Genomic DNA, 23786 nt, shown 5'->3' with positions numbered 1-23786 from the left:
ATAAATTTTGGTTTTATATCATCCTCACAAATTAATATGCTAGGTTATGGTTATTTATACTATATGGTTAATTGTATTTAAGCAGTAAAAAATACTTGCTCAATGATGCTTTAAGTCTTTATATAGTTACCTTCGAGATTCAATCTCTTCTAAAATCCATTGAGTTTTTTCATCTATAGCCAAGCTTCTATTTGTTGACGTCTCAGCTTTGCCTGTTAATGAATAAAATTAATTTCATACTGCAAATTCTTAAAAGAAATACAGTGAAACACTTTGAAAACAAGTTATATCTTAGGTATATATACATATCTGTATATATAAACACACACAAATAGAATATGCTTAAATTGCGTATTTCATCATGCAATGAAATTGCAATGTTACCCTATCACAATATTAACAGTCATTGAGTTTGCTAGTCTAAGAAAATATACCTTGTCTGGTGAATATAGTTCAGCACTTGAGAACAGTAACAAAATTTAATATAAAGTTTCTTTCCCTAGTATTCTTTTTCAGCAGTTTTCACCAGTTTTTTTTCTGTCCCTATAGTCAAATGCTAGAAACATTTGCATTACCAATACGTCATTCATATTATTTCCTATTTTAGCATGTACCGTAATTTATGACCAACTGAATGTCATGTATTTGAGTCATTCTGATTTTGCTTTTATCATCTACTTGATGCTATGGTCCCATTTCTTTCACTATACCCTGACAGCACCTTAACCAATGGAAGACATCTCTGAAAATACAAAACCAGTGTGAGAACTAAAGGGAAGCATCCAAATCTTTTATTAATATAATGAGATCTTACAGATGATTCTATGCTGAACCCACCAGAACTTCTTTAACCTCCACAAACAATCTGTGGACGGGCTATGGAAAATTTATAAAGTTATATTTCTGACACAGTCTATATATTTATTTCAAGTCATCTCCAAACAGTCATTAAATGGTCCTATAAATATTTTGTTTCAAATACTAAGTGATTAGAAGTTATAATATTCATTTTTTAGTTTTAGACTGCATTTAAGACATTTTGAAGCCCTAGCTTAAATGGTTTGGGAGTTTTGGAAGGGGGTAGGTGAAAGGTTAGTGGGAAAATACTCAAAAAACATTTTTTATACAGGAATAAAAATATTTTTATCTTTTAGCTGATAATTTAGCTTAATGAATTAAAAATCACATTGAACATGAAAAACACTAACGTGATAACTGTTGTAAATACGCTGATTCATGTTTTAATTCATCTTGCCTGCGTTTCATAAAGATCATGGCTTGTTTTACAAGGAGTGCATGCATGGCTGATTCTATTTCTTGGATGTTGATAATCTGAAATACATATATAAGTAACATTTTGTGGGTCATCCTTAATGAATTATAAAAAATAATATTTATATATAAGCATATTACATGCTCAATTCTCATATACAGAAACATTTTTTATACCATCTCATCTCAATTAAAAGAACACTGTGAGGAACAGACCTAGCTTCCAATACTTTTAATACTAATAAAACTAGAAAATCAACTTACTGTATTAAAACAGCTATAAATATCATAAATAATAAAACCTAATGGGCTGGAGTCAGGAACATGGTAAGAGTGGATAGATAAGAAGGATTCTTTTTTGAGCAAAAGAGGAGGAGGAAATAATGACTGCAGCTATTTTTCACAGACTGACGGGAGGCAGACTGTAGGGAACACTTGAGGAAACTGGTAAAATTTAAAAAAACAGAGAACGGAAGAGACCTAACCAGACAAGTAAGAAAGCTGTCAAGCAGAATTGAGTGATTAGTTGAAACCGGCATTTTTATATTTCTTGGGCAACAATCCCCCCACTCCAATGATGTTCCATAGCTAATGCTATGGATTCAAGCCTTTGACAGTGTAATTCTTCAAGGATGAATGAAGAAAGTTACATTGTAATAGATACTTCAGAAAAGTAACTACCAAGTGATATTAAAGGTAGTCAACTTAAAACAATAGGGGAGAAAATACAATTACTTGGTAATATTTTAAAAGTAAATTAAAAGTAATGCAGAAAGTAGAGTATATTTTTAAAATGATTAGTCTACTTTAAAAAAAGGACAACTTAAGACCCCAGTGTAAGGACTTAGTATGTATAAACAAAATCAGAAATTATAATGGAAAAGAATGATTCATAAATCTGATTAACACAAAAATTTCAAAACATCTGATGTCATTGCTAATTACTAGAGAAATGCAAATCAAAACTACGATGAGGTATCACCTCACACTGGTCACAATGGCCAACATCAAAAAGTCTACATGTAACAAATGCTGGAGAGGGTGTGGAGAAAAGGGAACCCTGCTACACTGCTGGTGGGAATGTAAACTGGTGCAGCCATTATGGAAAACAGTATGGGGATTCCTTAAAAAACTAAAAATAGAGCTGCCGTATGATCTTGCAATCCCACTCCTGGGCATGCATCTGGAGAAAACTCTAATTCGAAAAGATACATGCACACCAATGTTCACAGCAGCATTATTTACAATAGCCAAGACATGGAAAGAACCTAAATGTCCACTGACAGATGAATGGATAATAAGGAAGATGTGGTGTACACACGCACACGCGCGCGCGCGCACACACACACACACACACACACACACACACACACACAATGGGATACTACTCAGCCATAAAAAAGAATGAAATAATGCCATTTGCAGCAACATGGATGGACCTAGAGATTATCACACTAAATAAGTCAGAAAGAGAAAGACAAATACTAAATGATATCACTTATATGCAGAATCTAAAATATGACACAAATGAACTTATTTACAAAACAGAAACAGACACAGAAAACATATTTCTGTGTCATAGACACAGAAAACAAATTTATGGTTATGAAAGGAGAAAGGGGGTGGGGGAGGGATAAATTAGGAGTTTGGGATTAGTGGATACAAACTACTATATATAAAATAAACAACCAGGTCCGACTGTACATCACGGGGAACTATATTCAATATCCTGTAATAAACCATAATGGAGAAGAATATGAAAAAGAACATACATATACATAACCGAATCACTTTGCCGTATACCAGAAACTAACACGTTGTAAATCAACTATACTTCAATAAAAAAAATTAAAAACAAAAAAACACATCTAATGTGAAAAAACCATTGCAAACAAAATCAAAAGACAAGGCAAATTGGAATGTTTACCTACATCAAATAGGATAAAGCACTAAAATTTTTAAGCAATAAAGAACTGTTCACCATATACTGGAAAAAGAAAAAAGGAAAAAAACCCTACAAAAAACCTCCATATAAACCAAGAAGATAGCAGTGCAAAGGACACAAATAATTCAAAAGAAGAAAAACTACATTAACAAAACAAAGGGTTTGTTTGAGATCAAAATAAATATGTAAAAACAAAAACCATTTTTTAATGTAGTAAACTAGAAACTGATACAACCTTTCTGGGGGATAATTTAGCAATGTTTCGTAAGCCTTAAAAATATTTAGACCCTTTCACTTAATAATTTACTTTCTAGGAACTTTTCTTAAACAAATGGAATTTTAAAAATTTATACTGCTATTTATAAGTTGCAAAATGATTACAAACTACACCTAACTGTCCAACATTGAGGGAATACTTAATACTCCAGTATGTCAAAAATGTGTAGGAAGAGTCCTAGATGAAATATTTCTTTATGGGATTTAGACTTAAAAAAAATCACATTGTAAGGGAATTTCTCCATAAAAAGGAAATGATTACATATTTATAGACATGTACCTTTTTATCAAGACAGTCAATTAAATTCTCCACATAAACTTTCATGCTTTTATAGAATTTAAAATTTAGAACTTGATTTGATGAATTCTCTAGGTTCTGGATGGTACTCTTTGAGCTCTTGACATCTTGTATGTATTTTTCATATTCCCTCAGGTGAGAGCGGTGAGTATCCTGTAGTAATGTTAATCTAAATAAATATAAAATAAAAATAAATAAAAATCGTTTTATATTACAAACTTTTATTTCTAATATAGTAAATAGCGGTCTAATGAAAAAATTTTTCAAATCTACCTTACAAAGACCACCAAGGAAACTGACAATCATATAAACCTGGGTTTATAAGACTTGTAGAGCAAAGGAAAACACCAGGATAAAAGAGGTTTCAAAGGGAAAGGTAGGAAAGGACACTTAAAGGTTTTTAGGTGCTGGAGCTAATCATAAGTTAGTCTTAGAGGAGAAGTTAGTAAGTGTGGATTGATCAGATTTTATAAACAAGGTGAGTTCCTGCAATAATCAGTGGTTTTATATTTGAAACACAGGAGTCCAGGTGGAGTTACTGTTAAATCAGTCTGTGGTCTTCCTTGCAATATGGGTATCTGAGCTGGTATTAAAACCATTTGAGGGCTTCCCTGGTGGCTCAGTGGTTGAGAATCTGCCTGCTAATGCAGGGGACACGGGTTCGGGCCCTGGTCTGGGAAGATCCCACATGCCGCGGAGCAACTAGGCCCATGAGCCACAACTACTGAGTCTGCGCTTCTGGAGCCTGTGCTCCGCAACAAGAGAGGCTGCAATAGTGAGAGGCCCGCTCACTGCGATGAAGAGTGGCCCCTGCTTGCCACAACTAGAGAAAGCCCTCACACAGAAACAAAGACCCAACACAGCTAAAAATAAATAAATAAATAAATAAGCCAAGCATTAAAAAAAAAACCATTTGAGCATGTTATGATTTGGTAATTTATAATATTATAAGTATTATAATTATTAAAATATTTAATATTAAAATTGAAATATTTAATATCAACATCAAAATATTTAATATTAAATCTAATATTAAAAATTAAAATTTCAATAACATCTAAATATTAATTAATATTAAATTAATAAATATTAATAAATTAATTAACATTAAATATTACTTTAATATTAAAATTTATAAATTATTTTGGTAATAATTTATCTGTTTCGTGACTCACAATGGTTTCTGTTTTGTCATTAGAATTTGATGTTCCGTGAGGTGGGTGCATTTCATTCCCTCTGTTGTTGCTGTAAACCCTATACTGCTCTGTTGATGTTCAGGAAGCCCAGTTTCCTTCAGCTCTTGTGAACATCACATGTATCAACTGATATAACATAAAAAAACTCTCAAATACAATTCAACATCTGCTTATCTTTTAAAATTCACTTACCCCTTACATATACATGCCAATGGAGGAATAAGAAACACACAAAAAATCTAGAATGTGTTTTACACTAATATTCGACACTGTGAGCACATTAGAATTAGAGAATTAACTAAATGAAATAACAAATTCATAGTATTTGGACTTGAATCAAACAATTAAAAAAAACTAAACTTCTGCTAACCTCCTCTAAAATGAAAACTATTAGTAAGCACTTGCTTAGGCCAAATGTCCTCTTTTCAAGTTTCCCTTGAATAATGACTACTGCATTTGTCTCTGAAAGTCTTTCCTTGCTTTATATAAAAAATAGAGGCAGTTAAGAAATAAATCAAGATAATAATGTACAGCAAGCATTATTAACAAGATGCTTTAAGTGTAGTATTACCAGTTACAGCAGTAAATGTGTAAGTACATATATGGAAAAACAAGGTATGGAACAGGGTATATAAGTGTGCTTCAATTTTGTATTAAAAATGGGGCAATATATAAGTACGTATGTGCTTATACAGACATACATATATATTACTTCTGCAAGGAAACATAAACTGGTAGAAATGGTTTCCTCTGGGGAAGATGACTTCCTTTTCTCTGTATAAGCTTTTGTACTGTTTTTTGACTTTTGTCTTTAAACCATAAAATATGTTTTCTTTTAAAATAAAGAACCCCGTTAATTAAAAAAATAAAGTACACTAAAGTTAAAAATAACATTTATCTGGATAAAGTGAAATGCTAATCTATATCAGTGGTCTGCTATTTTTTTCTGTTCTATTACTCATGCAAGACAACTCTCTCAAACACAGTCTCAAAAAAAAAGGTTCTGAGTTATATGTGATTCTAGATGCAATCTATCTATAATTCTAGCTCTGTATCAGAAGGAGAGTAAATGATAGTGAAAACATTACAAAAATCATCTTTAATCAAGATAATCTCATCATTTAACATCACTACTGAAAAACAATGACCTAGAACAGAGGCTGGCAAACTTTTTTGGTAAAGGGCCAGATAGTAAACATTTTAGGCTTTGGAAGCTCGATGGTTGCTGTTGTAACTCCTCAATTTTATGTTGTAGCACAAAATCAGCTACAGATAATACACTGCACAAGCATGGCTATGTTTCAATAAAACCTTATATAGAAAAATGGGCAGTAGGCTGGTAGTTTGCCAACCTCCTAGAAAACAGAGATAACCTGAAATCTAAAAAATGGTACATCTAAAATTTTCATATATTTCACAATAAAATGTTACAAAAGGTCCTTTTCTGCATTAAACTATTTAAATAAACCATGACCAACATATTTTAGTTGCAATGTGATCAAGGAATGAAGCTACTGCAAACCTGATTTATACAAAAGATACAGGGGGAGAAAATTCTGAACCTATTTGAAGGTATTAGAAAAAAATTCCCAGGTATAAAAAAAAAAAGCAATGAAAATGTTCTTTAAGAATACTTGCTTTGGTGGCAGGAGAACCAAGCTCTCTCCTTGTATTAAATGTTGTAAGGACTAATTAGACTTTTACTGTCATATTTATTCTTTCATATATCTAAAGATGCACACTAGATCCTAAGTAGTAAAACAGAAAATATATAAATATTTAAAACAAAACAACCTATTACGGGGTTTGCCTTATTTTTAACAAAAAATACCATTTATAAATGTGAGATTAATACTATTTAAGAGATAACTATTAATAGCAATAGATAATGAATGGTTAGCTGTGCTTTACAAAGCTGTGCTTTGTATCAAGAACCATAAAAATATGTCTAACTTTTGCTGCAGTTAACTTTCCCCGGAAACTTATCTTAAGAAATAATATAACCATTTTGGGACTTCCCTGGTGGCACAGTGGTTAAGAATCGCCTGCCAATGCAGGGGACATGGGTTTGAGCCCTGGTCCAGGAAGATCCCACATACTGCGGAGCAACTGAGCCTGTGCACCACAACTATTGAGCCTGCACTCTAGAGCCCGTGAGCCACAACTACTGAGCCTATGCGCCTAGAGTCTGTGCTCCGCAACAAGAGAAGTCACCACAATGAGAAGCCCGTGCACCACAATGAAAACCCAACACAGACAAAAATAAATAAATAAATTTATAAAAAAAAAATAACAGTTTAAGTGACTTATAGGAACAAAACGTTCATAATGAACATCTGTAGCATTATTTATAATAAGACACATTTAGAAATCAAAATGTCAATGTCCAACACAAATACTTAAATAAATCATGATATACTAACTGTATCGACGAACAAAATATTACTAATATACTTATTTTTTATTGTAGTCAAAAACATATAACAAAATTTACACTTAACCATTAAAGTATATTACAGTAGTATTAACGATATGCACATCGTTGTATAACAGATCTTTAGAACTTTTTCATCTTGCAGAACTGAAATTCTATACCCACTGATCAACAACTCCCCATCTCCCCCCACCCTTGGCAACCATGATTCTACTTTCAGTTCCTAAGAGTATGACTACTTTAGATACCTCATATAAGTAGAATCATGCAGTATTTATCTTTTTGTAACTGGTTTATTTCACTTAGTCCTCAAGGTTCATCCATGTTGTGGCATGACAGGATTTCTTTTTTTTTACCACTGATAATAAATACTCCACTGTGTGTAAATACCACATTTTCTTTACCCATTCATCTGCTGATGGACATTTAAGTTGCTTCTACCTCCAAGCTATTGTAAATAAGGCTGTAATGTGCAAATATCTCTTGAACTGTTTTCTTTTGAATTCTTTTGGCTATATATCCAAAAGTTGGATTGCTGGATCATATGGTAATTCTATTTTTAACTTTTTCAGAAATTGTTCTCCATAGCAACTGATCATTTTACATTCCCACCAACAGTGTATAAGAGTTCCCTTTTCTCTATATCTTTGACAATACCAGTCAATTTCTGTATTTTTCATAGTGGCCACCTTAATGGGTATGAGGTGATAGCTCAGTGTGGTTATGATTTGTTAATTCCCTGATTAGTGATGTTGAGCATCTTTTCAGGTTTGTTCACCACTTGTATGTCTTCTTTGAGAAATGTCTATTCCAGTCCTTTACCCATTTTTCAGTTGGATAGTCTGTTGTTGAGTTACATGGGCTACTTATATATTTTGGGTATTAACCACTTATCATATATATGGTTTACAAATATTTTCTCCTATTCTGTTGGTTGCCTTTTCACTCTGTTGATTATTTCCTTTGTTAGGCAGAAAACATTTTAGTTTGATGTAGTCCCACTTGTCTATTTTTGCTTTTGTTGCCTGTGCTTTTTCTTTCTTGGGTCCTTTGAGATTCCATATGAATTTCAGCATTTCTTCCTATCTCTGCAAAAAATGCCATTGGGATTTTGATAGAGAATGCACTGCATCTATAGATTGCTTTGGGTAATATGGACATTTTAATAGTATTGTTTTCTAATCCATGAACATGGGATGTCTTTCCATTTACTTATGTCTTCAATTTCTTTCAGCAATGTTTTGTAATTTTTGATGTACAAATCTTTTGTCTCCTTGACTAAGTTAATTCCTAAATTTTATTCTTTTTAATTCTATTGTAAATGAGTGTTTTCTAAATATATAGTTTTGGACTTTTCATTGTTAGTGCATAAAAACAACTGATTTTTATGTGTTGATATTTCATTCTGCAATTTGCCAGATTTATTAGCTCTTACAGGGTGTGTGTGTATATGTAAGTGTAGTCTTCAGGCTTTCCTACATAAGAGATCGTATCATCTGTGAACAGAGATAATTTTACTTCTTCCTTTCCTATTTGGATGTCTTTTATTTATTTATTTATCAATTTATTTTTCTTGTGTGAATTCTCTGGCTAGGACTCCCAAAACTTTGAATAGAAGGCACAAGAATAGGCATCCTTACCTTGTTCCTGATCTTACAGGGAAAGCTTTTGGTTTTCCACCACTGAATATGATGTTAGCTGTGGGCTACTCATATATGGTCTTTATTATGTTCAAGTAATTTCTTCCTATTCCTAGTTGGGTGAGGGTTTTTATCATGAAAGTGTGCTTAATTTTGTCAAAGGTGTCTTCTGTATCAATTGAGATGATCATGTGGTTTTTGCCCTTCATTCTGTTAATGTAGTATACCACACTGATTTTCTTATGACTCATTCTTGTATTCCAGGAATAAATCCCACTTGATCATGTGTATAATCCTCTTAATGTATTGTTAATTACATTTGCTAGTATTTTACTGAGGGTTTTTACATCAATATTCATCAGGGATATTGGCTTATTAACTTTCTTTTCTTGTACTATCTTTGTCTCAGATTTTGGGATCAGGGTAATGCTGACCTCATAGAATGAGTTTGGGAATGTTATCACCTCTTCAGTTTTTTGGAAGGGTTTGAGAAGGAATGGTGTTAATTCATCTTTAAATGTTTGGTAGAATTATCCAGTGAGGTTATCTGTCCTGGGCTTTTCTTTGTTGGTAGGTTTTTGACTACTAATTCAATCTCCTTACTAGTAACAGATTTGTTCAAATTTTTCATCTCTTTATAAATCAGTCTTGGTAGGTTGTATGTTTCTTGAAATTGATCCATTTCTTCTTGGTTATCTAGTTTGTTGGTGTATAATTGTTTATAGTATCTTATGATCCTTTTTGTTTCTGTGGCATTAGCTGTAACGTTTCTCTTTCTTACTTTTGTTATTTGAAACTATTCTCTTTTTCACTTAGCCTGGCTAAGGGTTTGTCAAATTTTTTTGATCTTAAAAAAAAAATTCAGTTTTGATTTTTCTTCAGTTGTTCTTCTATGCTCTATTATGTTTATTTCTGCTCTAATCTTTACTATTTCCTTCCGATAACTGGGCTCAGTTTGTTCTTTTTGAAGTTTTTTGAGGTACAGTTAGGTTGTTGATTTGATACCTTTCTTCTTTTTTAATGTGTTCATTGCTATAAACTTTCCTCTTAGTACTGCTTTTGCTGCATCCCATAACTTTTGGTGTTTTTGTTTTCATTTGCCTCAAGATACTTTATAGTTTCCATTTTGATTTCTTCTTCGGTACATTGGCTGTTCAAGAGCCTGTTTAGTTTCCACACATTTGTGAATTTTCCCTTTCCCTTTCTGTTACCGATTTCTAGTCTCACTGCACTGTGCTTGGAAAAGGTATGATTTCAACCTTAAATTTGTTAAGACTTGTTTGTGACTTAATGTGGGATCTATCCTGCAGAGTATGGTCTGTGTGGTTGAAAAGAAAGTATATTCTGCTGCTGTTGGGTGGAACATTCCATATATTTGTTAGGTTCATTTAGCTTTGTTCAAGATCACTGTTTCCTTAAGATTCTCTGTCTATTTCATCAATTATTTGAAAGTGTGATATTGAGGTCTCATACTATTATTATATTGCTATTTCTCCCTTCAGCTCTGTCAATATTTGCTTTATACAGTTAGGTGCTCCACTGTTGGGTACATATACATATAAATAGTTGCTATATTGTCCCAATAAATTGACCCTTTTATATTACATAATATCCTTGTCTCTTGTAGTTTTAAACTTAAAATTCTTTTCTCTAAGTAATGCCACTCCTGCTCTCTTTTGTTTACTGTTTTCATGGAATCTTTTTGCAATCCTATCACTTTCATCCTATATGCATCCTTAAATCTAAGTGAGCCTCTTGCAGATAGTATATAGTTGGCTCTTGCTTTTTAAAATTTTTTGGCTGTGCAGCTTGTGGGACCTTAGTTCCCTGACCAGGGATCAAACCCAGGTGCTAGGCAGTGAAAGCACAGAATCCTAACCACTGGACCACCAGGGAATTCCCAGATCTTGCTTCTTTTATTTTTCCCAACCTATTCAGCCACTATATGTCTTTTGATTATAGAATATAATCCATTCACATTTGAAGTAATTACTGATATGGAAGGACTTACGACTGTTATTTTTAAATTGTTTTTTGTCTGTCTTGTAGTTATTTTGTCCCTCTCCCTTTTTTTTTTTAACATCTTTATTGGAGTATAATTGCTTTACAATGGTGTGTTAGTTTCTGCTTTATAACAAAGTGAATCAGTTATACATATACATATGTTCCCATATCTCTTCCCTCTTGCGTCTCCCTCCCCTCCACCCTCTCTATCCCACCCCTCTAGGTGGTCACAAACCACCGAGCTGATCTCCCTGTGCTATGCAGCTGCTTCCCACTAGCTAACTATTTTACGTTTGGTAGTGTATATATGTTCACGTCACTCTCTCACTTTGTTGCTGCCTTGCGTTTTGTTGATTTTTTTGTAGTGATGTGCTCTAGATCGTTTTCATTTTCCTCTGCATATCTTCTATAGGTACTTTCTTTATGTTTACCATGGGGATTACCAAAAAACATCTTATAATTCTAGTAATCTATTTTAAACTGACAACATCTTAACTTCAATCACATACAAAAACTCTACTCCTTTATATCTCCCCCTCCACCTCTTGTTATTGATATCACAAATTACACTTAAAAATTTTGTATCCACTAACATGTTATTTTTGTGCTTTTACCTTTAAAATTCTGTATTAAAAGTGATTTTTACACCACTCTTACAGTATTACAGGATTCTATATTTATATATATATTTACCTTTACCAGAGAACTTTGTATTTTTGTATGGTTCATGCTACTGTCTAGTGTCCTTTCATTTCAACTTGAAGGATATCTTTCAGCAATTTTTGTTAAGGCAGGTCTAGTGTGACGAACTCCCTCAGCTTTGTTTACCTGAGTTTTTTATTTCTCCTTCATCCTACTCCCTTCTGGCCCCCGTAATGTTTCATCCTACTCCCTTCTGGCCCCTGTAATGTTTCTGTTGAGAAGTCTCCTGTTAATCTTATGGGGCCCTCTTGTACATGATGAGGTGCTTTTGTCTTGTGGCTTTTTAAATTCTTTGTATCTAGAAAGTTTGATTATAATCGTCTCATTGTAAGCTTCCTTGTGTTCATCCTTGTTGGAGTCCTTTTAACTTTTTGAAGTTGAATGCCCATTTCCTTCCTCAGACTGGTAAGTCTTTGGCCATTATATCTTCAGATAAGCTCTCTGTCCCATTCTGCTACTCTTTTCCTTCTTGGATTCCCATAATGTATATGTTGTTCTGCTTGATAGCATCATATAAATCCCTTAGGCTTTCTTCACTTTTCTTTTTTCTTTTTGCTACTCTGACTTGGTAATTTCAAATGATCACTCTTTGAGGTCTCGCTTGTTTCTTCTGCTTGATATAGTCTGCTACCTTCAGTAAATTTCCTTTTTTTTTTTTTTTTTTTTGGTACGTGGGCCTCTCACTGTTGTGGTCTCTCCCGTTGCGGAGCACAGGCTCCGGATGTGCAGGCTCAGTGGCCATGGCTCACAGGCCCAGACACTCCGTGGCATGTGGGATCTTCCCGGACCAGGGCACGATCTCGTGTCCCCTGCATCGGCAGGTGGACTCTCACCACTGTGCCACAAGGGAAGCCCCCTTCATTAAATTTTTTAGTTCAGTTATTACACTTTCAGCTCTAGAACCTCTGGTTCTTTCTTAGTTTCCATCTCCGTTGGTATTCCAATCTTGTTCATGTATCATTTCCCTGATTTCTTTAGTTGTCTGTGATCTCTTATGGCACATTAAGCTTCTTTAAGAAGACATTAAGCTTCTTTAAGAAGATTATTCTGAATTCTCTGTCAGGTAATTCATAGACCTCTGTTTCTTTCAGTTCTGGAATTAATTTGGGCCCTTTGATTGGGCCATGTTTCCTTGTTTATTCATGTATCTGGTTATCTTTTTGTTGTGTTTTGTGTATTTGAAAATGCACTTAAGGGGAGTTTCTCCCCCATATGAAGCTGTTTCCCTTAAGTGCATTGCAATCAGCCTGACTGGAGATTCCCAGTGGTGTTGTGTGGGGAAGAGTGTCTTCTCAAACCTTTCCTGGGGGAGGCACCTTCTCTGGGCTTCTATACGAAATTTCCTAATTATAGAGATTAGTGGGTTTCTTTTTCAGGATTCTGTAGTCTCTTGTTCCCTCTGGTGTTTGTAGTACTACAGACTTTCCGGCTCTGCAACAGGCTGCTTAGCTCTTCCTTGCCCTCTGTGGCCCTCAGGCATCTAACGTATGATGGTTCCCCATCAGTGCTCTGAGACAGACAAGACAGAAACAAGTCTCTTGGGCAGTACCTCCAAAAGACAGTGTTCCACTCTTCTTTCTCCTTCCCAATGGAAAAACTATGACTTGGGTTTTTTCTCTCCATCAAAAGCAGTGCTGGCTTGTGAGAGGGGCTAGATGCAGTTGGAATGAAATGGTTTTTCTTACCCATTACAATGTGGCTATTTTGGGCTTTGAGCTTGCCTGGGGTACTACAACTTCCTGATTTCTGGAGTACTCATAAAGGCTTTTTGGACAGTATGCTGTTGTTAAGTTGGTATCTCTGTGAGGCAACGAGGTCTAGGGCTTCTTATTCTGGCATCTTGCTGCCATCACTCCCGACATATTATTTTTAAATATTAAAGGCTATTTAACAATGCAGATAAATGCTAACAAAAATAGTAAGTGAAAAAAGCAGAACTTGATTTTATTGATTGTAACTATATGATATATACTTATCATAAACACTAAAAGACATATAAAAAAGGAAATCAGTTATATTAATGTGCTAATACAGGTGATGCTAATTTTTGCCTATAAATCTGTTTAATACTAATATTTAATAGTTAAAAAGATTATAGTGCTAATTTTTTTCACTATTAAGTGTCTATCACAAATGTAAATTTTAAAATTAATATTACTTACCTAGTATTTAGTTGCTTCTTTATAATTTCTAAATTTACTGGTGGAAATGAAATGGAAGTATCAAACTTCTTCACTGTTTGAGATTCACTGCTATGAGAAAGATCTATGTCTTGTCCCTAAAAGTAATATGAAAGTTTATATTGTTTTCAACATTCATTAGTCTTGCAAATATTAATAGCATGAAAGCAGACTGGATACACCAAGGTCTCACCAGCTCAAAATTCCATGCCTCTGACATTTTTTATGGTTGTAATAAAATGTTTTTAAAATTTGCACAGTTTTAAAATTTAGAACTTTAAATTCACGTGCAAGAGGCAAACTACAAAATCTTATTTTTCACAAAAGCTTTGTTCTCAGTGTTTATATAGCTAGTTCTGTTTATGATCTAATATACTCTCAAAAAACCACATACTGGAGGCTCCAATCAAGGTGGCAGAATAGAAGGACATGGAGGTCACCTCCACCCACAAATACATGAAAAATACATCTCTGTGGAACAATTCTCACAGAATACCTACTGAACCTGGCAGATCTCAGAACCTAAAAGTGCAAGAAAGATCTCCATGTAATCGGGTAGGATGAAAGAAAAAAAAGGGAAGCGGGATGGGACCTGTGTCCCTGGGAGGGAGTCATGAAAGAGGAAAAGGTTCCCATATCTTGGAAGGCCCCTCAGGTGGGACAGAAAGGGAGCTTCAGAGGCTCAGAGGAGACAGCAGCAGCCAGTTTGCACAGAGAGGCCAGAACAGATGGTCTGGGCCACTGCCCTGCACTCCCCAGCCTGAGATGCACATCGGCTGGTGCACACGAGGGCTGGGTGCTGATACTCCAGCTTTAGAGGACAGACCCAAGGGGAGGACTGGGGTTGGCTGTGTGGAGACAGCAGGAAGGGGCTGGAGTGTGGTACAGCGACAACTGGTAGGTATACATGGAAGAAGCCTGGGCCCGCCATAGAAGCAAAGTGTCATTGTTAAGGGGGTGTGAGAAGGGAGGGGCGGTGCCTGCCATTAGCAGCCTCACACTTGGCATGCTCACAGAGGGAGTGGAGCTGCCGCTGAAACCCCACTGTTAATGTGCATGTGAGTGAAGGGAGGGGCGGGGCCGCCATAGCAGCCTCTTTCAGCTGGCTTGGGACCACCTCTACAAGCTCTGGGAGCACGCAAGTGCCATGGAGTTGCCCACAAGTGGAGGCGGGGCTGAAATCCAAGTTGATTACCAGGGGTCACATAACTTAGGAAGCAGGGCTGAAATCTAAGCCATCTCCCCACGACTGTGTGATCTGCAGATTTATGCCACGGCCACTGGCTTTGTAAAAACTCAGCGACTTCATGATATCTGAATGGACAACGGGTGCTCCTGCAGCTCTGATGCGTCTGGCCTTAGCATCTGTGGGCTCTGTGGGCGCATGCACATGCAGGCTGGGACAGGGTCTGGGTTGCTCCCATAGCTCCCATGGAGGGTCCAGGTGTGCAACTACTGCAGTCGTGGTACCTGACTTCAGTGGATCTGCACTGGTTGATTTGCGCTGGTGGCTTTGTTAACACAGGGCCTGAGGGACACCAGGGACTACTGCCTGCATTCCCAAAGTTGAGGTGGGGCCAAGGGCATGCCACCAACAGTACACTTTGTGAGCTTGCACAGTGGGTTTCAGGTGACACCATGGAGCGCACTTCACAGTGGATAGCTCTGGTAGAGGAACACTCAGTGGCTCCTCTCTCAGTGGGAGTGCTCCAATTCCACCTATCTCACACCGCACATCAGAAACAGATCTGAGGGTTTCTACTCCAACAACTAGGGGGTAGACGCTGCTGCCAACAGGGCTGTGACAACCACAGAGCAAAGAGGAGGCTCTGCTCAACATTCAGTTCAGGCTCGGGTCACCACGACACCAGTCACAGTCACACCCCCTTTTAAAGGTGATAACGGCCAGCACGCACTGAGGAAAGAGGCAGCCATACTAAAACAGCCCTCCCACCAAATATATTAAACCCGTGCAGGCTACACATGGATACTCCCACATAAAAATAGCCCTCCAAGACCACAGTAGTTAACTGTTTCTCCTAAACTCATAGAGTAAGAGAAATATAAGTAAAATGAAGAAGCAGAACAACCACTCCCAATTAAAAGATCAAGAGAATTGCCCTGAAAGAACAGTGAAATAGACATCTTCATCTAATAGATACTGATTTATTTCAAAAAGAAGATAGTGAAAATACTGAAGGAATTAAGAAAGGCTATAATTGAAATACATATTACTGTAAAAAGGGACTAGAAACTATATAGAGGAGCCAAGAAAAATTAGAAAACTCAGTTGCCCAGATGAAAGCTGAGCTAAAGGCAATAAATAGCAGACTGAATAATGCAGAATGAATGTGTTCTGAAAGAAAAAATAATGTAAATCCCCCAATCAGAACAGCAGACAGAAAGGCAATATAAAAGAAATGAAAAAAATGGAAGCAATATAAAAGATCTATGGGATAATATAAAGCTTGCCAGTGGTTAGAGGTCCCGCTCTGCCAACAATCAGCCTGGCAGTGGTCCTCGCTGCAGAGAGTGCAGTGAGAAGAGGATCGTAGCCTTCTCCCTGGGGCCCTCCAGGCCCTCTGGCCTCAGGCTGGAGGGTGAGCTGGGGGCTCAGGGACAGGCTGAGGGCTGTGTCCTGCAGAGCTCCAGAGCCCTCGCCAGGGCCACCCACTGGTGGGGCCCAGGCCTTGAAGCAGCCCCGAACCGCTCCCCCATCCCCACCTCTGGGACTTAACGGCAGTAGCAGTCTCCATGGGTCACAGTCCATGGAGGCCCCAGCAACTGGAGTACATGGACACTGCCGTTAAGGTAGGATACTTCCGCACTCCCATGAAGCCGGGCACAGCCACATGCCTCCTTGCAGCTAAGGAAGTCTGAGCAGAAGTGACATGTATAGCACTGAGCTGCGGTACTTGACTCAAAGGCTTCTCTTCCCTGCCGTAAGGACCTTGGATGTTCTGACTCCAGTCATGCTTGTGGAAAGTTCTATGCTCTCCTTCCTGCTCCTGCTGCCTCAACAATGTTGCTTCAATTAAAGTTACTGTCCCTTGAAGAGTGGGTTCTGTCTCCTCCAGGCCCACAAGGGCCAGGGCAGGATACAGGCTCCTCCCCAGCCCACAGCCCCACCCACACTTTGGGCAAAGATGACTTGCGCTACAGTTGCTTTTATGTACCAGGAGTGGTGACTTTTAGTATGGTCTGCTGTTTTCTCAACTTTACAATTTTCAATTAGTTCCAAGGGCTTTTTTTTATCACTTCACTGGTTCCTGGACTAAAGATTTAGAAGGCAGTTTAGATTTAGTCTAGACATTTATGGTCTTAGGGATAATTGACTCTATAAATTGTGGAATAAACAGCTTATGCTCATAGAACTGTACAACACAAAGAGTGAACTGTAATAAAATTATAGACTTTGGTTAATAATAATGTCTCAGTATCGGTTCATCAATTGCAACAAATGTACCACACTATTGCAAGATGTTAATAATGGGAGAAACTGGGTGAAGAGGGAGAGGTGGGAATGCTGCATATTATCTGCTTAATTTTTTGTGAACCTAAAACTTCTCTAAAAAAAAAAAGTCTATTAACTAAAAAATAATAATACGGGCAGGGTGAGTATATGAGGGCATTGATGAAACAAAATTAGCCAATAGTTGGCAATTTTTGAAGCTGAATCATGGTCCACAGAGGGGGATTCATTATATTATTATATGTCCACAATAAAAGTTTTAAAACTCTTAAATATAAAGCGTGCCAATCTATGCATAATAGGAATTTCAGAAGGGGAAGAAAGAGACAAGGGGATTGAAAATGTATTTGAAGAAATTATGGCCGAAAACTTCCCAAACCTAAAGAAGGAAACAGATATCTAGGCACAGGAAGCACAGAGGGTCCCAAACAAGATGAACCCAAGCAGACCTACACCAAGACATATTATGATTAAAGTGGCAAAAGTTAAAGATAAAGAGAGGATTCTAAAGGCACCAAGAGAAAAAGGGTTAATTACAAGGGAACCACCATAAGGCTATTACCTGATTTCCCTATAGAAAACATTGCAGGCCAGAAGAGAGTAAAAAGAGTTAATTACAAGGGAACCACCATAAGGCTATTACCTGATTTTCCTATAGAAAACATTGCAGGACAGAAGGGAGTGGCAAGATATAGTCAAAGTTCTGAAAGAAAAAAATATGCAACCTAGGATATTCTACTCAGCAAGATTATCATTTGGAATAGAAGAAGAGAGACAGAATTTCTCAGAAGAGCAAAAACTAAAAGAATAACAGCAATACTAAACCTATACTAAAAGAAATAATTAAAGGCCTTCTCTAAATAGAAAAGAAGAAGTAATCTGTATAAAAGAGAAAATCAAAAATGGAAAGTAAATCACTTAAGCCAGTATACAGATTAAAGTAAAAAACAAACATTTTTGTGAAAGGGATGATAAGCAAAATGAACAGAAAAAGGATGAACATGAAGATGTAAAAGAGGGTATCAAAATCATAAAATGCCAGGTAGGAGAGTAAAAAAATGTAGATTTTTAAATTTTAGAATGTGTTCGAGCCTATATGACTATCAGTCTAAAGCAAGTAGATATAGTAATGGTTTAACATATTTGAAAACCATATGGGTTACCACAAATCAAAAAACATACAACAGATTCACAAAAACCAAAAAGAAGAGAACAAGCATAATACAAAAGAAAATCACCAAACCACAAAAGGAAAAAGAAAGGAACAAAGAAAAAATACAAAATCAACTGGAAAACAAGGTTAAAAATGGCAATAAATACATATCTATCAATAATTACCTTAAATGTCAATGGACTAAATGCTGCAATCAAAAAATACAGAGTGGCAGATTGGATTAAAAAACAAGAGCCTACCATATGCTGTCTACAAGAGACCCACTTAAGAGTGAAGGACACAGACTGAAAGTGAGGGGATGGAAAAAGATAACCATGCAAACAGAAATGACAAGAAAGCAGGGGTAGCACTACTCATATCAGGCAAAATGGACTTTAAAACAAAGGCCATAAAGAAAAAGAACACTATATAATGATGAAAGGATCAATACAAGAGAAGGATATTACATTCGTCAACATATATGCACCCAATATAGGAGCACCCAAAAACATAAAACAAATACTAACAGACATAAAGGGAAAAAGGGATGGGAGTACAATAATAGTAGGAGACTTAAACACCCTACTCATATCAATGGACAAATCTTCTAGACAGAAAATCAATAACGCAGCAGAGATCCTAAATGATACACTAGAGCATTTAGACTTAATTGATATTTTCAGGACATTATATCCAAAAAACCCAATACACAGTCTTTTCAAGTACACATGGAACATTCTCTAGGGTTGACCACATACTGAGGCACAAAACAAGCCTCAACAAATTTAAGAGCATAGAAATTTTTTCAAGAAGGTTTTCTAACCACAGCAGCATGAAACTGAAATCAACCACAAAAAAAGAAACGAGAAAAAAAAAGATTACCTGGAGACTAAACAACATGCTACCAAAAAACCCAATGGGTCAATGATGAACTCAAAGAGGAAATTAAAAAATACCTTGAGACAAATGACAATGAAAATACAATCATACAAAAATCCATGGGCTACAGCAGAGCAGTTCTTAGAGGGCAGTTCATTGTGATACAGGCCTCCCTCAAAGAACAAGAAAAATCTCAAATAAAAACCTACCCTAACACCTAAAAGAATTAGAAAAAGAACAAACAAAACCCAAAGTAAGCAGAAGGAAGGAAATAATAAGGACCAGAGAGGAAATAAATGAAATAGGGATTAAAAAAACAATAGAAAGAAATCAATAAAACCAAGAGCTGGTTCTTTGAAAGGATAAACAAGACAAACCTCTAGACAGGCTCACCAAGAAGAAAAGAGGGGAATCAAATAAACAAAATGAGAAATGAAAGAGGAGAAATCACAACTGATACTGCAGAAATACAAAAACCCATAAGCGAATACTATGAACAATCATATGCCAACAAATTGAACAACCTAGAAGAAATGGACAAGTTTCTAGAAACATCCCATCAAAATTGAATCAAGAAGAAATAGATACTTTGGACAGACCAATCATTGGAAGTGAAACAGAATCTGTAATAAAAAAACTCTGTACAAACAAAAGTCCAGGGCCTGACGGCTTCACAGGCGAATCCTACCAAGCACACAAAAAAGGACTCATATTTATTGATCCTTCTCAAATTCTTCCCAAAGAGTGAAGAGGAGGGAAAACTCCCAAAGACATTCTATGAAGCCGTCATCACCCTGATACCAAAACCAGACAAAGACACTACAAAAGAAGAAAATTACAGGCCAGTATCTTTGATGATTACAGATGCAAAAATTCTCAATAAAATACTAGCAAACTGAATCCAACAACACATAAGAAAGATCATACACTATGACCAAGTTGGATTCATCCCAGGGTCACAAGGATGGTTCAAAATGTGCAAATCAATGTGATACACCACACTGACACAGAAAAGACAAAAACTACATGATCATCTCAACAGATACAGACAAAATTCAACATTCATTTATGATAAAAACTCATACCAAACTGGGTATAGAGAGAACATATTTCAACATAATAAAAACTATGACAAACCTACAGCCAATATAATACTCAGTGGTGAAAAACTGAAAGCCTTCACGCTAAAATCTAGATCAACACAAGGATGCTCACTCTCACCTCTTCTATTCAACCTAGTACTGGAAGTCCTAGCCACAGCAATCAGACAAGAAAAAGAAATAAAAGGGATCCAAATTGGAAGGGAAGAGGTAAAATTGTCATTATATGACATATGTAGAAAACCCTAATGACCTACAGAAAAACTATCAGAACTGATAAACGAATTCACAAGGTAGCCAGGATACAAGATTAACACACGGAAATTGGTTGCATTTCTGTACACTAATAATGAAATACCAGAAAGGGAAAGAAAAAAAAAATCCCTTTTAAAATTGTATCAAAAAAGAAAATACTTAGGAATAAACCTCACCAAGGAGGTGAAAGATATATGCTGAGAAATATAAAACATGAATAAAGGAAACTGAAAATGATTTAAAGAAATGGGAGATATCCCATGCTCTTGGATTGGAATAATTAATATTGTTAAAAAGGCCATGCTACCCAAAGCAATCTACAGATTTAATCTGATCCCTATCAAATTACCCATACCATTTTTCACCGAACTACAACAAATAATCATAAAATTTATATAGAACCATAAAATACCCAGAATTGCCAAAGCAATCCTGAAGAAAATGAACAAAGCTGGAGGTATAACCCTCCCAAACTTCAGACAATCCTAGAAAGCCACAGTAATAAAAACAGCATGGTACCGGCACAAAAACAGACATATGGATCAATGGAAAAGAAAAGAGAGACCAGAAATAAATTCACACACCTATGGTCAATTAATCTTCAACAAAGGAGGCAAGAATATACAATGGAGAAAAGACAGTCTCTTCAGGAAGTGGTGTTGGGAAAGTTGGACAGCCACATGTAAATCAATGAAGTTAGAACATACCCTTACTCCATACACAAAAAAATAAACTCAAAATGGCTTACAGACTTAAATATAAGACATGACACCATAAAACTCTTAGAAGAGAACATAGACAAAACATTCTCTGAAATAAATCATACCAATGTTTTCTTAGGTCAGTCTCCCAAGGCAACAGAAATAGAAGCAAAAATAAACAAGTTGGACCTAATCAAACATATAAGCTTTTGCACAGCAAAGGAAACCATAAACAAAATGAAAAGACAACCTACAGACTGGAAGAAAATATCTGCAAATGATGTAACCGACAGGGGCTTAATTTCCAAAATCTACAAACAGCTCACACAACTCAGTAACAAAAAAAACCAACCCAATAGAAAAATGGGCAGAAGACCTAAATAGAAATTTCTCTAAAAAGACATACAGATGTCCAACAGGCACATGAAAAGATGCTGAATACTGATAATTATTAGAAAAATGCAAAACAAAATTACAATGAGGTATCACCTCACACCAGTCAGAATGGCCATCATTAAAAAGTATACAAATAACAAATGCTGGAGAGGGTATGGAGAAAAGGGAACCCTCCTACACTGTTGTTGGTGCAGCCACTGTGGAAAACAGTATGGAGGTTCCTCAAAAAACTAAAAATGGAGTTGCCATATGATCTTGCAATCCCACTCCTGGGCATATATCCAGAGAAAACTGTAATTCAAAAAGATACATGCACCCCAATGTTCATTGCAACACTATTTACAATAGCCAAGACATGGAAACAACCTAAATGTCCACTGAAGATGAATGGATAAAGATGATGTGGTACATATATACAATGGAATACTGCTCAGCCATAAAAAGGAATGAAATAATGCCATTTGCAGCAACATGGATGGCCCTAGATATTATCATACTAAGTGAAGTAAGTCAGAAAGAGAAAGACAAATACCATATGATATCACTTATATGTGGAGTCTAAAATATGACAGAAATGAACGTATCTACAAAACAGAAACACACTCACAGACATAGAGAACAGACTTGTGGTTGCCAAGGGGGAGTGGGGGAGAGGTACATTGGGAGTTTGGGATTAGCAGATGGAAACTATTATATACAGAATGGATAATCAACAAGGTCCTACTCTATAGCCCAGGGAACTCTATTCAATATCCTGTGATAAATCATAATGGAAAAGAATATGAAAAAGAATGTATATATATGTATAACTGAATCACTTCCCTGTACAGTAGAAATTAACACAATATTGTAAATAAATTATACTTCAGTAAAATAAATTAAAACGACAAACCAAATACTGGTTTTTCATGATAGATGTTGCCACCTAACTCCAGTCTAATGAAAGGAAAGCAAATGGAAGTCTGCTGGTGGGTTTCTAGGTAAAGCTTTTAATTTTCTTTAAGCCACCATTATTTGGGTTTTCTGTTAATTGTAGAGGAATGTATTCCTAGCTAATACATGTTGTAATTCAGTACATTTCATATTACTGTCCTCTGGCTCATCGTAACTCACTCATCACCATCATGCTTAGAATGTTGAAAAGGTTCTGAAGAACCTGTTTTAGAAAAGGATATGTGAAGAAGTGGACCAGATAATTAGTCAACTCAATGGCTAAACTATACTTTTTATATTTTCCATGAGACTCCATCATTTCTCATATCAATTCTTACCAAGTCTCCTATCCAGTTCGAATCATACCTACAAATTCCCAAATTAACCAGACCTTTTCAAACTTCATGTCTTCACCCCTGATATCCTCTTTTGCTTCAAATCCCTTACATCATAAACATCTTTCAAAGACTCATTCAAATTTGACCATTTACTTACAGGCTTTTCCAAACCTTCCCATCCACCCTCTCGCCTACAAAACTGACCACTCACTTGTTCCTTTGTGCTATTTCAGAACCCTGTACAGAATTCTGTCACAGAACCTTGTAAGATTTTACTATAATTATTTTGTTTAGCTGTCTCTCCCCTGCAAAGATTGTACATGCTTTTGTCTACCACTGTTAAGTAGTTATAGAGGCTACACGGTGATCCCCAAAAGATATGCCCAGGTTCTAAAATCCCAAACCTGTGAATGAATATTACCTTATATGGCAAAAGATGTGATTAAGTTCAGGTTCTGGAGAATAGGAGCTTATCCTGGATTATCTAAATGAGTCCTAACTGTAATTACATGTAGCCTCATAGAAAAGAAGGAGAGAGAGTTTGGGATGCAAAAAGAGGAGGTGATGTGAAGATGGAGTAGAGAGATACAGCTATATGCCAAGGAACGCCAA

General features: G+C 36.1%; 1 protein-coding gene across 6 annotated transcripts in view; it reads right to left on the bottom strand.

Annotated features, from left to right (window-relative positions):
• Window positions 1-23786, bottom strand: part of GCFC2 (GC-rich sequence DNA-binding factor 2) — a 74780-nt gene that overhangs the window by 24948 nt on the left and 26046 nt on the right. For 3 of the 6 annotated variants that reach the window (XM_060027450.1, XM_060027451.1, XM_060027452.1), the window contains exons 5-8: window positions 13930-14045; window positions 3774-3960; window positions 1209-1332; window positions 131-212 (exon numbers count right to left, since the gene is read on the bottom strand). In XM_060027450.1, the coding sequence (XP_059883433.1) occupies window positions 131-212; window positions 1209-1332; window positions 3774-3960; window positions 13930-14045 (509 nt within the window). Of the gene's footprint in view, window positions 1-130; window positions 213-1208; window positions 1333-3773; window positions 3961-5006; window positions 5114-13929; window positions 14046-23786 lie in introns of those variants that run through there. The other 3 variants (XM_060027453.1, XM_060027454.1, XM_060027455.1) reach the window with 3 other exon arrangements.

This window comes from Delphinus delphis, chromosome 12 (assembly GCF_949987515.2).
Source record: "Delphinus delphis chromosome 12, mDelDel1.2, whole genome shotgun sequence".
Taxonomy (NCBI): Eukaryota; Metazoa; Chordata; class Mammalia; order Artiodactyla; family Delphinidae; genus Delphinus; species Delphinus delphis.
This window is presented reverse-complemented; position numbering and strand designations above follow the sequence as displayed.